The sequence below is a fragment of the Phacochoerus africanus genome, chromosome 11 (genome assembly GCF_016906955.1).
Source record: "Phacochoerus africanus isolate WHEZ1 chromosome 11, ROS_Pafr_v1, whole genome shotgun sequence".
NCBI lineage: Eukaryota > Metazoa > Chordata > Mammalia > Artiodactyla > Suidae > Phacochoerus > Phacochoerus africanus.
This window is the reverse complement of record NC_062554.1, coordinates 131608413-131626203: the sequence shown is the minus strand read 5'-3', so window position 1 is coordinate 131626203 and position 17791 is coordinate 131608413. Positions and strand designations below refer to the sequence as shown.

Genomic DNA, 17791 nt, shown 5'->3' with positions numbered 1-17791 from the left:
TGTATGCGTGCGTGTGTATATATGGATGTATACATTTATGCTTCTGTGTACATGGACTATCCCTGCGAGTATGAACAAGGAATTGGAAACAGAAGCTTCTAGGGGGAGAAATGGGTGGACTGGACTGGGAGTTGGGAGGTGGAGACTTACTTTTCCCTGCTGATTACCCTTTGGTACATTTGAATTTTGTGCATTACCTGGTCAAAAAACAAGAGATTAAAATTGGGGGGGGGGGATCCATTCGAAGTCTTGTTGGAGGGCACTTGGGTGGGAGGGCAAGCCTGCTCCCTTTGAAGGAGGGTTTAGCTAGAGGATGGAAATTACTGGAAGCCATGAGCTTAGGAGGGGGGACTAGCTGGCCATGACTGGCCCTTCCAGCTCCCGTAGTGGTGACTGATGGTCACGATCAAGGCAGTCCGCGTGTCCTGGCCCTGTCTGCTGCCGTGTCCTGCAGGGCCAGGCTGCTGGTGCTCCGGGTCCCCCTTGTCCGGAAGGGCGCTCTCTGGGTTCATGGCCAGTTCTTCCCGCACCATTTTACCCCTCCCTTGGCACGATGTCCAGCGCCTAGAAAAATCTTCTCATTGGGCAATGCCCGAGGTCACAACTTAGCTTTTTATATAGCATTCCTGTTTCTGCAGCTGCCGGACCGTCTTTTAGTCTCTCTGGGATCCCCCGCACTTAACCCGGTGCCCTGGATGTGGTAGGAGCTCAGTGAGGGTTGAATGATGAGTCACAGGAATGATTCGTTTAATCCTCAGATCAGATCCTTCCCAGCCCTTACAGCAGAACGCAGGCTCATCTTCCCAAGTGGGACGCAGGGCAGCCCCCTGGGAGGGGGGCAGTGCAGGCGCTGCGGGGAAAAATGCCAACAGCCTGGGTCAGTACTCCACCCAGGGGTGCCATTGGAGATGGGGGCAGGGGACGCTCACATGTCCTGCTTCCATCACCCCATCAGCTCCATTCCTGGGATGCCAGTTAGGGAGAACGGGAGAGACGCGATGCGGCGGATGGCGGAGTCCAGATCCGCACCATAGAGCTGACTCTCGCAGCACTGCCCTGTCCCTTTGGAAGAATCCGAGAAAGCACATGGCGGGCTGGTTCCACGCCCTGAGCTGACCCACACCGAGGCAGCAGCTGGGAATTCTGCAAGGAGCCCGGAGTGGAATAGCGTGCTCTGAGGTCACACACAGAACCAAGCCAGAAACTACGGCGGCTCACAGCGCTTCCCTGGAGGCCAACGATGAGTCCCATGTAAAGGCTACCGGGAAGAGAGAGAACAGCGGGGTCACTTTCCCCGAAGGACCCCAGCCTCCTGCCGCTCCTGCCGCTGCCGAGCAGGAAGCCCAGAGGAGGCGGCAGGGAAGGACGCTCATGCCTTATGAGTCACGACAGCTATAGCGCTAATTAATTGCCCACATCCCCGAGAGATCAGGCTGCCTTTGACTTGCTCCTCCTCAGCCCACTTCAGCAGCAGTCTGTCCCATCTTCTCTGCTCTATGGGAAACTGCTTCAAGGCGTTTGATGCTGAGCAGATGGGCAGGTGAGGAAGAGAGCCCCCCGTGAGCATTCCCTGGGAGATTGTTGAGCTCTTGCTCCCTGCAAAGGCTTGCATGGGGTCAGGTACATGCAGGCTGCCCAAGTGAGCGGTGTTACCAGAGGGGACCCTTGGCAGCGGGGAGACAGACCCCAGCCTGGCCTGGGAGCATCTGGCAGTGCCAGCCTGGTGTTCCTGGCAGATCTACCCTCAGGGCCATTGGCCCGAGGGGAGCATGGGTGTCCTTCAACATGGGATCTTTAAAGCCGCTTTCTCTGTAACGCGTCCAAAAAACGTGTCCGAGTCATTTTCTGTGTCAGGTAAATATCTTGACAAGCACGTCACTGAGCGCCGCCGTGTCTTGTGACGTTGCCACGTTTGCTAGAGCGCTGCCTTCTGTCCCCAGTGCAGGCAGGATGGCCCTTCTCTCCCTGCCTGGCTGTGTGGTCTCGTCTAACTTCTGTCCTTGTACCTTTCTTGTCTACAGGGGGCGGGGAAGATGATGTGAAGCCTTGAATTCACAGGACTGTGCTCTCTACTACGAGTTGGAAGGGGCCTTGCGGGGGTCACGTGGTCTCGTTTCCCGGTGGAGGCGGCCATCCTTAAGAGGCCTGCTGGCAAAAGGACGGGAAATGGATGCCCCCTCCCAGTGGGGAGGCGGTGGAGGTTTCAGCTCCTTTGTATAGTCGTCTGAATCAGCCTCGTCCCCTCCCCTCCCTCGTCCTCAGTTCTGTCTTCTGGAGCGATGTAGAAGAAGCCTAATTAATTCTCTTCCCATGAGGCCTGTGGGCCTTTTTCCAGGCTCAACTTTGACTTACCAGTGAGTGTGCCCACCCCAAGGAGCCCTTCCGGAGCCTCCTGGACGTGGCTCCTGTGCGACAGTGTCTCTTGGGAAACAGTGCCTGGAATGGCTGAGCCTTGCTGGAGTCTGCCTCACACGTGTGTGCTTTTTCTTCCTCTCATCCCCCTCCCTGGCCCCTGCCTGCCGTGTGGCCTGAGGTGCCAGCAGCAGGGGTCATGGCCCCTATCCAGAGCCAGGCAGCTGGGCTTCCCCACGTGGCCCCACAGCCTCACACTCCTGCAGAGCAGAGGCGGCTGTGGTGGGGGGCTGCTCTGTGGCTCTCTGCTCACGCTCAGCAGAGCGCTGGGTCTCCAGGGCATGCGGGTTTGATGGGAGGGCCCTGTGGGGTTTTCTGTGCTTCTTTTCCCTCCTTGGAACAGTGGCCTAAGAGCCCTGGCCTCATCCCAAGGGCAGGGGCGGCCACCGTCGCTCCTGAGAGTTCTGGGGGAAGAGGCCGCTGCCGCCACTGCAGGGGTTTGCTTTTATCCTCGTGTTCTTTGCTGAGAAATTTAAGTCAAGCAATTTGGAGTGGCTCTTCCTGCCCTGCTGTCCCGTGGCACTGTCTGGGTGCTCACAGCCACTAAGTGCCAGGTGCCTCTTCTCCCAGGCACACGCACAAGTGGGGACTTCTGTCAGTTGGCATCATGTCCCACAGGCTGGGAAAGGAGAGGCCGAAGGAACATCCCCAGGGTTTCTTGAGCAGGGATTTTTGCACCAAGTGTGGTTTCTGATTACCTGTAGTAGGGACGTGGCAGTCTTGTGACCGAGTACTCAGAAGTACTCATGTGCCCACGTCTATTTATTTACTGACCATTTTACAGTGGATGCCCTGGTCCGGGTGACCTGGGAAGAAAGAAGCTGATTCATAGACTCGGCCCTGTTCTGTCTCTGGTTGGGAAGAAGAACCTCCTCCATTGAGTTCTGGCCGCTGCCTTTGCCACCTCTGCCTGCGACAAGGATGCTCAGAGCGTCCCGAGCCCGTTCCAGTGAAGGGGGTTCCACCTGTGAGAGCGTTCTTCCGCCTCCAGAGTGCCCCTCCCCCCCAGTCCCCCTCCCAACCCCCCCCCCCGGGGTGCACAGCTGTCCTCTCATCCAGCTTCTGAGGGGTCGACTGTTACGTATTTGCAGGTAGTTCTTTTCTCTAGAGTCTGCACGTTTCCTGATCAACATCGCCAGCCTCTTTCCCATGACGGGGTTCCCAGACCTCCAGCATCTCGTAGTTGCCTTGTCAGTTTAGAGAACAAAACAAAAGCCATTAAGCTCGGCTGTTTTCATCAGAGGGAAAGTTCAGTTTATCATCCCAGCTGGCCCAGGTGTCTGAGAATCTTGTCTCTGTCCTCTCTTTTCCCGGAGCCTCCCACCATCTGCATGTTGCAGGATGTGGAACCAAATCTCAAGGTTAAGCCGAGCGTTGGGGGCCCCAGAGCGTGCTCTTAGCCTTTAGGGGCGCACTGTCACAGGCCTCAGAGGAAGGCTCAGACTGTTCATGTGACATGTGTCAGGGCTGCCTGTCTACGTGCTGGGTACACAGTAGGAGCTTCGTAAATGTCCAGGTGGGTGAGCCTGCCCCACACGGTGCGCCATCCCTTTGTTCGCGGGAAGCAGCTTCCATGAGCTCATTTGCTAGGCAGCATCCGCCGTGTTAAGTAGCGTGGTGGTGAAGTAGTGATGAACAGCAGCCCTGATTAGATGGTTTAAAAAAAAAAAAAAAACATGTTTAGGAAAAGAAACAGAATTGCATTCCGACTGAGCAGCCTCTGGTCCCAGTGGCCGGAGCCGGGGCTGTTTCAGCAAACGGCAGGAAGAGTTTTCTGGGAAGCAGGTCCCCCACCCTCTTGGCCCTGGAGGGAAAAAATGTGTTTTCTCAGCACTGCCTTCTACTCATCCTGTCAGGGTAAGAAAAAGGGGCCCTGGTTTGTTATCCCCGCTTCCTCGATTTCCCGTGAAATGCTTTTTCTTTATGGCAGCGCGTGCCTCGGTAAGCACCTGCCCCCGGGGCTTGCCCTGGGAGGGGCGGGAGGATGGAAAGTGCACACAGGTCGGCTCCATCAGGATGTGAAATGGCTGTGAACAACCTGATGTATTAAAGACCATGGTTCGTGCCGTGAAAATGTGCACACAGTGCCTGGCACATCACTTTTGCTCACGATGGCAGGGAGCCCCCCCATGGGCAGTTGGAGTCACCCCTTCTTCTGTGTCTCCCTGCTGGAGGCTCAGCCCAGGGCCAGGATCCAATGACCTTGACTGACGATCTTAACCAAAGACCCTCCAGACCCTGGGAACCTGCTCCTCAGGGGCCCCAGGCTAAATTAGGCAGTGACCACTAGGAGGGGGACAAACATGTCCAGCCAGGCTTTCCCTCCCCCCCCCCCGCCCCCGACAAGGATGGAGAAACCGAGGACCCTGGAGATGGGGTGACCGAGCAAGTGAGTGATGAATGACCCCTGAAAATAGGAACCTTCTGCTTCCCCTTCCGGTTTCCTTGGCACCATCGCCACGGGTAGGGGGGTGAAATGAGATTTGCAGGCAGAGGACGTGAAGGAAAGGCATCTGGCCAGGAGGCAGGCCGTGGGGTGAGCCAGTTTCTGCGTCCAGAGCTTACGTGGCCAAGTACACTTGGAACCACACGGCCTTGAGTTCTAAGTGTGGTCTGCTGACCAGGAGGCTGTCAGACCTCGAGAAAGTTGCCCTACGCCTCTGAGCCTTGCTTTCCCTTTCCGTGACATGGGGCGAATCACACCTCTCTGAGAAGGCTGTTGTGAGGATGCGGGCTGTACCCAGCAAAGGGCTGGCCACCGGTAACGCTCAGTACTGGTCCAGCCCCTCTGCTCCGAGAGAGTCCAACCATGTATGAACACCTGGCAGGAAGCTCTTCCATCCGCTTCCTTCAGAGGCCCCTTGAACAGTGCTGCCAGCAGCCCCCACATCACCAGGGATCAGGTTAGAGATGCAAATCTTGGGCCTACCCAGACCTCCTGGAGCAGGAGGAGCTACCCAGAAGCTCTGGGTGGTGGGACCTTGCATTCTGACATGTCCTTCAGGTAATTGTAATGTGGCCTCTTGTTTGAGAACCAGTGCCCTATGATTTCATGCCTCAATCTTTAACAAACTAGGAGTTCCTGGCATGGCTCCGCAGAAATGAATGTGACTAGGATCCATGAGGACGCAGGTTCGATCCCTGGCCTGGCTCAGTGGGTTAAGGACCTGGCTTTGCTGTGGCTGTGGTGTAGGCCAAGGGCTACAGCTCCGATTTAACCCCTAACCTGGGAACCTCCCTATGCTGTGGGTGTGGCCCTATAAAGACAAACAGAAAACAAACAAAAACTCTTGAACAAACTAGAACCATCTGGTTCTTCTTTCTCATGAGAAGGTGTGAAAGAGGGAGCTGAGTGATTTTTGGAAAAACACCGAGGCCTCAAAACCTGGGTTTGAGGCCCGGGTTTATACATTTTAGGGAAGAAATTGTTATGATAGCCCTGGAGTAGGAAGAGCTGGTTCTTCAGACCTTCTGCCCATATTTCCATGGGTTTGAAAATAGACCCAGCAGCTTACAGGCTTCAAAGCCTGGGCAGCATTCCTCTTGCTTTGTGTCCTTTGATAAGGTGGCCCTTGGATGAGAAGAGAGATGCTCCTGGCCTGTAGCTTTGTGACGATGAAAGTCACTGTATAGCACAGAGAACTGTGTGTGATTGAGTCACTTCATTGTCCAGCAGAACTTGACGAAACATAGGGGCCCAGGGCTATTTGATGAATGGCTCCATAATATCTCCAGGCGGCGACTAGGAAGGTAAATAAGACTTAAATAAAGCTACCCGGGTACCTTATCATCAGCCCCCATTAGATTTGGGTGTTGTTAAAGTGCTGTCAGGAGCGAGCTGTTTTAATGAAAGTGCATAGAGTCATTCTGAATAATTAACGAAATGACAGGAGAGAAGCTGGTGGGTGGTGCAGAGAGCACCAGGGCAGGGAGGGGTGCTTCTCAGACCCGGAGCCAGCCCCCCCTAGGCGGAGAGTCTGATGCACCAGCCAGTGCTCTGAGAAAAGAAACCTTCAAGCTCCACTGGCGTCAGAGCAGAAAAGGCCACCAAGGCACAGCAACGCATACCCAGGGTGTGGGGCTGCTGTTCAAAATATCCAGCAAATGGTGAGGCACAGGCATGGAGCAGCCCCTTCAGAGAGATGGTGGCCACGTGCTGGAGCAGGTGCCAGAGGCCCCTGCAGAACCACGTGGTATCCCTTTGGATGTTGCATCAGAGGACAGGTCCTGAGGGGAGGCTGGGACCATGGCTTTTACTAACAAGTAGGTAGCGTATTGGTCTATGAACATAAGATGTGGTCTCTCTGATGTGCACCCAGCCAATGTCGGCCCTGGGGGTACTGAGGCAGCGCTCAGGATGGGTGAAAGGACATGTATCCTCTGGCCCCCAAATGTGGCAGTCACCATGTCCTGTGACTCTGTCTTCTGCAGCATCTCCTGGAATCACCTCTGTCTTCCCTTTCCCCACGGATGCCCTCCAAGCCTGCCCACTCATAAGAGCCCTCCGTGGGGATGGGCATTCACCGGCCTCACATTGGTCCTCTCCAGGATGGATAGGCACCTGCATGCCCAGGGATGTGGATGGGTAGGTTGGTGGCACTTAATGGTCATGATACAATCCCGCACATTTGCAGACTAGGCTCCAGCCAAGGCCAGTCTATCTGGGGTGGTGACATTTGTTTCCTTTGTAGCCCAGTGGCTCTCGGGATGGAATCCCCTCTTTTCCATTTCTTAGAATGGCTTTGAGTCACCGGGTGACCTTGCTGCTTCATGGGACCAGAAGATGAGCGTCTATCTGCCCTGCTGTAGTGACCCACAGGCCAAGCTGAGAGGGTCACGCTGTTCCTCAGCCCTCAGGGGGACTGTGACCCAGTGAGGGGATGACGGAGCAGTGGATGAGCAGGAAAGACCACAGGCAACCAGGCCTCGGAGCCTCTGGCCAGAAAACTTGCCTGGGTGGAGGGAGCGAGGACGTAAGGGCATTGTTTATGGTAGATAAAAGAAAATCATGGACTTGGAGAATAGGCTTGTGGTTGCCGAGGGGGAGGGAGTGGGATGGATGGGGAGCTTGGGGTTCATAGATGCAGACCGCTGCCTTTGGAATGGATTAGCAATGGGATCCTGCTGTGTAGCACTGGGAACTCTGTCTAGTCATTTATGATGGAGCCTGATCATGTGAGAAAAGAGAATGTGTGCATGTATGTGTGACTGGGTCACCATGCTGTACAGTAGAAAAAATAATAATAATGTATTGGGGAAATGAAAAAAAAAGTTAAAAAGGTAGGTAAAATTAAAAACCAGGTGGAAGTCCTTCAAACTCTTCCCCACGTCGCGTAGGGCCAGACACCCTGGCTGGGGTGTGGGCCTGGGCCATTTGGGGCCAGTATGTCTTCAAGCACGAATGTCAGTACAGGTTAGACATTTCCGTCTCGGAGCGCTGTGAGGATGCACTAAGACGGTGTATTCTTTGTAAACTGTAGAGTAGATTTTGCCTCTTCTTTGTGACCAACTCACACGTGGACAGAGACGGGTGCTGGTTGACTGGGGGAAGGGTAGGAAGAAGGCTTTACTGCAGTTTGTTCATAGGCTGGTCACCAGCCATTTTCTTGAAATAATGGTTAACAGTGGGATGTGGCCTTTGAAAAAGACGTCTTAGGAGTTGCTGTCATGGCTCAGCAGGTTAAGAACCCAACATAGCTCTGTGAGGGTGTGGATTTGATCCCTGGCCTTGCTCAGCGTGTTAAGCATCCATCGTTGGCACAAACTGCAGTGTGGGTCGCAGATGCAGCATTGCCATGGCTGTGGTGTAGGCTGGCAGCTGCAGTGCAGATTCACCCGTTAGCCCAGGAACTTCCATGTGCTATGGGTGTGGCCCTAAAAAGAAAAAAAAAAAAAAAAAAAAGGCGTGTTAGAGGCAAGATGGCGGTCATGGCTCTGCAGCATGGCCCAGCCTTTGATGGGGTACTTGGCAGCTCATACACAACTCAGCAATTCCATGAACTGCGCTCTCATTAGGAAGGACTGACTTCTTCCCCGGGATAGGGATTTGTGCTGATTCAGCTGCTGCATGCATCTGCATGGCTAAGAGAGCTCTTCTGGCGGTCTTCCTCAGAAGCCCCAGTGGAAGACAGCATAACAGGGGGAGCCCAGGGTTCAGTCCTCCACCCGGCAAGTCCTCGTGCCTCTAGGGAGGGGAGGGACGGAAGCCCAGCATCATACAAAAAACAGATACTATCTTCCTGCATCTTTTGTTTGAATACCTTGGGGCATAATAGCCCAGAACATAGCAGCAGAGGACAGCGAGTCTGTGATTTGCTAATGTTCCAATAACACCTTACAATTTTTTATGACAACTTTATTGAGAAATAATTTTTGCCCAATAAAATGCATCCATTTAACATGTTTTTCAGTTGTATGTCCCTTGAAAAACAGCCCCATGATCAGGTTGCAAAACATCATCAGCCCCAAAGATTCCTACCGCCCCTTTGTTTTCGGTTTCTCCTTCTGCTCCTGCCCCAGGCAACCACAGACATGCTTTTTGTTGCATGTTATATAAAAAGAATAATACAGCATGTATTATTTTGCTGGTGGCTTCTTTGGCTCAGCATGAATGTTTTTCTTCTGGTAAATTATCTATAACATGAAACTTACCATTTTACCCATTTGAGGCTTACAGTTGCGTGGTGGTGAAGTACCTTCACGTTGCTACCACCACCACCATCCGTGCCCAGAACTTTTGGCACCTTGCAGAACTGAAACTCCGTGCCCATTTAAACACTAACTCCCCCACTCCTCCCAGCCCCTGGCAACCATCATTTTACTGTCTGTCTCTATGAATTTGACTGTTCTAGGTACCTTTGATATGTGGGAGTCATACGGTATTTGACCTTTTGTGACTGGAGTGTTGTATAATGTCCTCAAGGTTCATCCGTGCTGCAGCACGTGTCAGAGTTTCCCTCTTAGGGGTGATTAATATTCCATTCTATGTATATATCCACATTCTGTGTATAAATCCTCAGTCTATGTATATTTCCATCTATCAGTGGACACTTGGGTTACTTCTGCCTTTTGGCTGTTGTAAGCAGTGTGCTGTGCACTTGGGTGTGCAAATATTTCTTGTACTTCTTGCATTTAATTCCTTCGGGTATGCGCGTGGTAATTCTATGTTCGATTTCTTGAGGACCCTCCAGACTCTCTTTCTTCCACAGTGGCTGCACCATTTTACAATGTTACTTTTCAAAGTTTTTCGTGAGACCTGCTTCTTCCTCTAATCATCCCTACACTTTCCAGAACACCAATTTGACCTGTCCTTTGCCTTCTCATGGCCCTGCGTGATAACAGCCTTTTCCTTCAGTGTCCCGAGCCTGTGCCTTTCCAGACCCTTCATACGGATGTAATTGCTCAGAGAACTGCTCAGCCTTAATAACCTCAAGTAAAATTACACGGCTCACTTTCTCCTAGCTGTAGCCATTCCCCTCTGTGTCCTACCTGTTTCTCATTAGCTGTGGTTATTCTAAAACAATATCATGATACAACCACCTACATCCTAATAACTCCATCTACTATACACCTACATTGGTCCTCTTAATTGAATCTATTGTGCTGTATCCGACTGACGTGCGTTTAGCTATATCTGTCAATCTGTCCTATTAACTATATCCCCCATCCTTTTCACCGGTTGTCCGACTTCCTAGCACCCTGTTCATAATATCTTCAGTGCTGCCTCACTGATATCCATTCAAACTGTGGACCTATTTGCATCTGGTCGGGACCAGGTATTGAAAGCCCACTGGGAAGCTGCACACTTCATCGACTCTGGGGGCCAAGCCGTGAATGTACAGAGTATGCAGGGGGCTTCAGTTCTAAAGGACCCTCTTAAGAAGGATCTTTTCCTTTGACTGATACAGTACAGCCCACCCGTCTTTTTAAGCCACATTAATGGAGTGTGTGTGTGTGTGCATGCATGGGTTTAAAGATGTAAGGATGAGGGAGGGAGTTTACTGGACCTGTGCGACTAGAAAGCCTGGAGAAGGGACAACATGGAAGGAGAAGAACTAGGCAGAGGCCAGGGGAGAGAGGACCGCGAGACGAGGCAGCGTTCCTTTGGCAGCACGGAGCCCTGTTGGACGCCATCTTTTTTAATATTACGGGAGTGACAGCCCATCCTGGTTTCTTTCCAGTTGTGTAATCCTGGGCTTACCTGAGCCCGATGAATAGGGGGCTCTGCTCAAGTGCCCCCTCACACTTGAGCCACATCCATGCTTTGTGAGCAGCTGCCACAGTGGAGGACTCATTCCTGCAGGCACCTGTAGAAGAAGAGGCCCGTGTCTAGAGCAGGGCCAGGCGCCCAGCACGTGCTCGTGACATGTTGGTTGAATGCTGCAGAAGGGCCCCTGTGGAATCTGTCTTTTCCTTGTCATCGCATATTTGACCCCTGAGGTCAAGAGAGGAGAAGGGTCCTTGGCAACCAGCGGGTACAGCCTGGGGTTTCTGTCTGCAGGAACACTTGTGCATTAAGAAGACCAATGCGCTGTCTGTATATAAGAGAATTCTCAGGTAACCCTTTACATTTCTGAAACACTTTTAAAAAGCGCTACCAAATCTGTGATCTTATTTTATTGTACACGCTTTTATTTTTGACCTCTCATTGTATAGATGGAGCAACTGGGACCCTGCGAGGGTCTCCCAGTAGAGTCAGGATTACTGCCATCTGTCTCTGCTGGCATGCGGCGACCTGGGGAGAAGGTCCAGGGCTCAGCTGGGGTCCAGACTGAGCATGTATATGCCTCCCCTCTGGGCAGTGTTGGGGTTGGTCCTCCTTACAGTTCTACGTGCTGGGCAGAAGCTTTCACAGTGACGTCCCTTGACAGCCATGGGGCCAAGCACGGTGATGCAGGGCCCCAAGCCCAGCTTTGTGTAAATGACACATCTCCATTCTCCAACCTCTACAGCCAGCCTCTTGGCTTCTGTGTTTCCCAAACATCTCTTGCTGCCTCACCCTAAACACAGCTGAAGTCTGGGTCTGCCTCCTGAACCTGAAGCTCCCTCCCCTCTCCCAGAACCTATGGAGGGGCAGGTGTGGACAGGTCCCCTGGCATCTGTGTCTGAGCCACAGAGGTGAGAGATTAGAGGGCCTCTGGGCAGGATGAGTCCATCTGGAAGCCTGGAAAGGTACCTGGCTGCACTGGGCTGAATAGTGCCCACAAAATTCATATGTCTCTAGAACCTCAGAATGTGACTATATTTGGAAATAGGGTCTTTGCAGGTGTAATTATGGATCTGAAGAAACAAACTGTCCTGGATTTAGGGTGGGCCCTGAAGCCAGAGACTGGTGTCCTTGTTAGAGGTGAGGACACAGAGAAGATGGCCATGTGAAGAAAGAGGCAGAGACTAGAGTGATGCCACCATAAGCCAAGGAAGGCCTGGGGCCCCCTAGCACCTTCAGAAGAGAGTGGCTCTGTCAACACCTCGATTTCAGACCTCTGGCCTCCAAGGGTGTGGGAGAGGACACTTCTGTTCTTTGAAGCCACTGAGTCCATGTTAGTTTGGTCCAGCAGGAAACTCTCGTCCTGACTGAGACAACAGGCGTTTATTTCTCAGTTCTGGGAGCTGGAAAATCCAAGAGCAAAGTACCAGCTGGTTTTGTTCCTGGTGAGGGTCCTCTTTCTGACTTGCAGGTGGCTGCCTTCGCGTTGCGTCCTGATACGCCAGTGAGAGAGAGGAAGCCAGCTCCCGGGGTCTCTTCTTAAAAGGGCCCTGATCCCCTCATGAGAGCCCCTCCCCCCATGGCCTCCTCTCAGCCTCCCAAAGGCCCCACCTCCAGTTCCACCACGCTGGGGGTTAGGGCTTCAACCTATGAATTGAGGACTGGGTACACAGTTCAGTCCATGGCACCTTATAAGGACACTGTGCAGTAAGTTGCTCTCCTCCTCCTAGTTTTATAATTTGAGTTTCATTAAGGTGCTCAAGGTTATAGAGCTGGCAAGTGGCAGAGTCGAGATTTGAACGTGTGTCTAATTCCACTTCCGGGACTGCGCACTTAACCGCTATGGCATATCAACTGAACCTATGTCATATTAGTAGTGACAGCAGCTCATGGTCGACACAGCAAGAAGAGAGCCTGCCAGAGGTAGAATAGCTCTAACACGGGGGCTTCCCCACTACTTCCTCCCTACTTCCGTTCCTACCCTGGCTGCCCCTCCCTGGGCGGTCGTCACATCACACGATCCCCGTTCCTTGGCTGATCCCGTGATGCTCACGCACCCAGCGGTCTCTCTGGTAGCTTGTCCCGTCCCTTTCCACCTGACATGCTCTTGGGTCATCCACAGAGCCCAGTTGACATGTACCCTGTACACACCATGACCTAGCACCTACCTCCTGGCTTGTAAATCCCGCTGGAGTGACCCACCTTTGACGCAGAACTAAATCTTTACATTTTGGCATCTAGTACCTTCCACAGCACCTTTGGCTCTTCAAGCCCCCAATCAATATTTGAATAAGTGAAACATGTAGAAGATGTGGACATCATTAAGTGATGAATATTCAGCAGAAAAGGCTGATACTTTTTTTAAAAAAGAAAGAACATCAGATATTCTAAGACAAGTGTTTGTCCAAGGAACCACTAAAAGCTTTGACTTTTGAAAGCAAATGTTTAATTTAGGCTCTCTCTTCTGTGTGCTTGCAGAGGGTACGCAATTCAATATTATGGTCAATGTATATTTTGAGATTTACTAGGTGTCTCAGACTTGTCATCTTTCTTGATGAGGAGTTGCTTGAGTCTTCTAATTGTGTATTCTTTGGAAGCTTGTCCCATTTGTAAATGTAATTTGTATGTGCAATAGTGCACCCCTTATTTTATGCTGCCCCCAGCGGGGATGTAGGGATCCACCTGCTGGTGTCCCCTTAGAACAAATTTGGTAGGGGGCATGTGTCTTAATGCATAAACCAAGGCCCCTGTTGTTTCTTGAGTTGCCTCCTCCAAAGGGAGACAGTTTGCACCTGTGGGAAGTCTGACCCCAGGCATTTCTAATCGCTCTTCCATCTCTGTCTTCCTCCCGCAGGCTGGCCGTGGGTGACCCTCTCTGTCCTGGGATTCCTGTACTGCTATTCCCACGTGGGCATTGCCTGGGCCCAGACGTACGCTGTAGATTAATGCCGCCAGGTCAGGCCAGCCCTTGTTGCTGGCTTCCAAGGCAAATGGTGCTCCACCCTGACCTTGAACTCCAAGGTAACCTCCAGGGGACCAGTGCTTGATCTGTTCATCTTTTGTTGAAGTTACCTCACTCCAAGTCGGGGAGCTTGAGCTCTCATAACTTTGGGAACTTGGAGCCCCTCCTCCCCGGCCCCATCACCTTCCTGCTGAGTAAGCTGGGGTCCAAAGCAGCAAAAGGTCTTGCCTAGCTACACATGGTGACACTGTAGTCCAGGCCCCAGTCCCAAGGGCCCTCCAGGTTCTTGCTCCTTTACCAAGAAGTCGATGCAATAAACATTTCTTGATTGAGGCACAGAAATCCTGATTAGTGATGGCCCTGTCCTCCATGGGGTGGTAAACATGTTGGGTTGGTGACGTTGAAGTGACCCCTTCCCTCTGACCTGCAGCATGGTTTCTAGAACCAGCACTGGGTTCAGCTTCACATTTTAGCTCCTCAGCAGGGAGGTGACAAAGCCACAGCTGTGTTTCTAATTATCCCGACCCAGAAGGCAGCATATGTTCTGTGGGTGGCACTGCAAAGAGTTGGGACCCACGGGAGCTGTTATTGGAGCTTCTTCAGCAGCATCTACGTTTGCTTGCCTGTTCCCTAGATTTTTCAGAGAAGAATAAACATGGCAGTTCTTCCACCTGACAGTTAATTGTTTCCCAGCAAAGAAGCAAAATTTAAAAACAAAACCAAAAACACCCAGGGAATTAGTGGATCGCGGACAGTGTTACGAGGTGAAGCAGTGTGGGAAGAGGAGCAGGATGCCTTCCTGTGGCCCCAACTGTCCTCTTCCCACCGAGTGTCGTGCACTCTCTGGTTTGCACTGTTCTGTTTCGTTCCGAATAAAATGGAGGCTGTTTTTCACACAGATCATTCGTATCTTTGTAACATTGTTTTGAGTGTTTTTGGAAGAAAACGTTTAAAAATCTAAACACACGGACATAATTCTGAATTATTCACTCTTCTGGAAAGATGCTGACAGGCCACTGATGGCCCCAAGTGGTACATAATTCAGAATAACTCTGTTGGCTTTGGATTTGTTTTCCCTGAGGGAGCAGGGGGTAAGTGAAGCAGCTTTAAAATGTGAATTCCTAGTGGACCCAACTACAGGCGACTAGAACATCTCGAGCACATGAATTAATTGTCATTGAGCGAAAGGTGCACTTGGACCTGGTCTGTGCCCCACTGGCTGCTATTAGTCATGTGGCATTGTCCTTGTGTACTGGCTGTGTTTATCAGCTCAATGAGATTTAAATTCCTCGCCTGCTGGACCAGTCATTCTCTGACGTCCTTTCTTCCTACCCATGGAATGGGGGGGCGGGACCAGATGTGGATGACAAGAAGTGGCCACACAGCATGTTAGCTGCAGCAAAGGACAGAGGCCAGAGGGGGACAGGCAGACCCAGGCATCCGTTGTCTCAGCAGCTGACTTGGTAAAGGAGAGAGAGACAGAGGCAGGCGAGTATGAGGTTGAAGAAGAGTGAGTGGGCACTCAGATGAATACAGTAAAGCCTCATGGACTCTACCTACCTGTCTGTCTGTCTGTCTGTCTATCTATCTATCTAATCTTTTTAGGGCTGCACCCACAGCATATGGAGGATCCCAGGCTAGCAGTTGAATCAGAGCTGCAGCTGCCGGCCTACACCACAGCCACAGCAATGCAGGACCTGAGCCGCATCTGCGACCTACACCACAGCTCATGGCAACAACAGATCCTCAACCCACTGAGCGAGGCCAGGGATTGAACCTGGGTCCTTATGGATACTAGATTCTCTTCTGCTGAGCCGTGACAGCCATGAAAACCTCAGGGACTCTTAACACAAATTCAAGATTTGTGGTCAGCTAGAGGCATTTGGCTGAAGTCTACATGGAAGGAAATGGCCTACTAAGGAGAAAAGGTAGTGTAAAGATAATTGCAGGAGAGTGTCTAATGTATGTGCATCTATAAATAATGCAAACTATTTTCAACTCTTCAGAGATGCCATTCCTATGAAAACAAATAGGCTTATTCACTCATTAAACTACACTGGAAGAGTCAGTGAAAATATATGAAATTATAATTTTCCATTTCTTTTAAGCTGTTATATGATTTAGAGTGGTTCTCCGGAATTAGTAAATGATTTCTGTATGTAGCTATAAATTGGTGGCCTAACAGTTAAAGGATTTAGCATTGTTACCTCTCTGGCGAGGGTTCAATCCCTGGTCCGGGAACTTCTGCATGTTGCAGGCGAGGCCAAAAAATCTGGAGGCCTGATTAACCAATATGTGGGTTATTCAGGACCACTGTCTTAACTTCATCCTCCAGCTGTAATATGAAAATGAAAATATGAAAATGGTAATATGTCACTTTTCATCCGCATATGGACTCGTGTCTTGGAGCTGCTTTCAATGAAAGACCCCTGAGGTGTCTGGGCCGACAGAGCCGTTCCAGATGAGAACACCTGCTAGAGCCCTTTCCATAGCGCTCAGCCCTGGGCAACTGCAAGCACAGAGCTGGGAAACGAGACAAATCTCAAGGTCAGGTCTAGCCTCAGGATCCCCCTGAGACTTCAGTCTAGCTCTGTGGTCAGACTGGAGACTTCCAAGCATGATGGCCGTGACTATCCCCAAGCAGGCAAGTAAAATATCTGAAAGACGGCCACATGTGGGTCATTTTCACTCATTCTTGGGACTGTGCAGGAAGACCAAAAATTATTTCATTATTTCCGGAGATTAATTGCTTGCAGTGACAGCAGAAAGCCTTCTGTTCTATTAAAGACCGTAGATCTAGAACAAAAATGTGGAAATCATAGATATAAAGTTGTATAATGATTTATATATAGGGAGAATTGTTTAGTGGGAGAGGGTTTCCCCTTAGAGAAATTGAGACTCCTCATTGCTTATTGAAAATAATTATATGATTATTGACTATAAGAAGTTAACCATAAGATACACATACGTTTATATTTCCTTCTAGCACATGTACCAGAACGTACCATATAATATACTACAGTATATAGTACAGTACTATACACACCATCCAGCTTCGAGAAGCCAAATTATCTTGACAGCACTGGCCTTTCTCTGTGCATGTTGAGATGCCTCTCTGGTTTGTTATTTTAAAACAAACCAACAAAATTCCTTGTCTTTTATATTTGAACCCGAAAATGTAATATCTATTACTGGGCTCTGAATTACTAGTCCTTTTGACTGATTATAAAAATCATATTCACAAATTTTTTTTCACTGTTGAGGGTATCTAAAGAATACAATGGTAGTACTTTACTAGGTGACACTTGTGAAATGAACACCAATCATTTGGAATTAAAAAAAATATCACCCTTAGTTTTATTACGCTTTTCTACAATGTCGTAAAATAATAGAGTGTTGGGAGAAAGTCATTAAAAATACTGGATTTGCCAACAATATAAAAAAGATCATATGCCACGACCAAGCTGGATTCATCCCTAAGTTCATAAGGTTGGTTCACCATACAAAATCAATATGATGTACCACATCACCTAAAGAAATGACAAAAACTACACGATCATCTCAATAGATGCAGAAAGAGCATTTGATAAAATTCAGTATCCATTTTTGAGAAAAACGCTTATAGAGGGAACATAATCTCAACATAATAAAAGCCATTTATGACAAATTCACAGCCAATACAATACTCAATGGTAAAAAGCTGAAAGCTTTCCTGCTAAAATCTGAAACAAGACAAGGATACCCACTCTTCATCACTTTTACTTAAAATACTATTTGAAGTCCTAGCCATAGCAATCAGACAAAAAAAAAAAAAAGAAATAAAAGATATCCAAATTAGAAGGGAAGAGATAAACTCTCCATCTATGGAGACAACATGATATTATATATAGAAAACCCTATAGAGACATCACACAAAAATTACTAGAACTGATAAATTCAGCAAGATAGTATGATACAAGATTAACACATAAAAATCAGTTGCATTTCTTTACACTAACTGAAATATCAGAAAGGGAATGTGGGAGTTCCCATTGTGGCTCAGTGGTTAATGAACCCAACAGGTATCCATGAGGATGCAGGTTTGATCCCTGACCTCGCTCAATGGGTTAAGGATCTGGCATTGCCCTTAGCTGTGGCTGCAGATGCGGCTCAGATATCGTGTTGCTATGGTTGTGGTGTGGGCCGGCAGCTGCAGCTCTGATGTGACCCCT

General features: G+C 50.1%; 1 protein-coding gene across 7 annotated transcripts in view; it reads left to right on the top strand.

Annotated features, from left to right (window-relative positions):
* HHAT (hedgehog acyltransferase) overlaps nt 1–14480 on the top strand; it is a 316237-nt gene extending 301757 nt beyond the window's left edge. For 6 of the 7 annotated variants that reach the window (XM_047753082.1, XM_047753081.1, XM_047753083.1 and 3 more), the window contains one exon: nt 13473–14480. In XM_047753082.1, coding sequence (XP_047609038.1) covers nt 13473–13564 — 92 coding nt within the window. In that variant the 3' untranslated portion in view covers nt 13565–14480. The remainder of the gene's footprint in view (nt 1–13472) is intronic. The other variant, XR_007130843.1, reaches the window with a different exon arrangement.
* Nucleotides 14481–17791: the final 3311 nt, after the last annotated feature.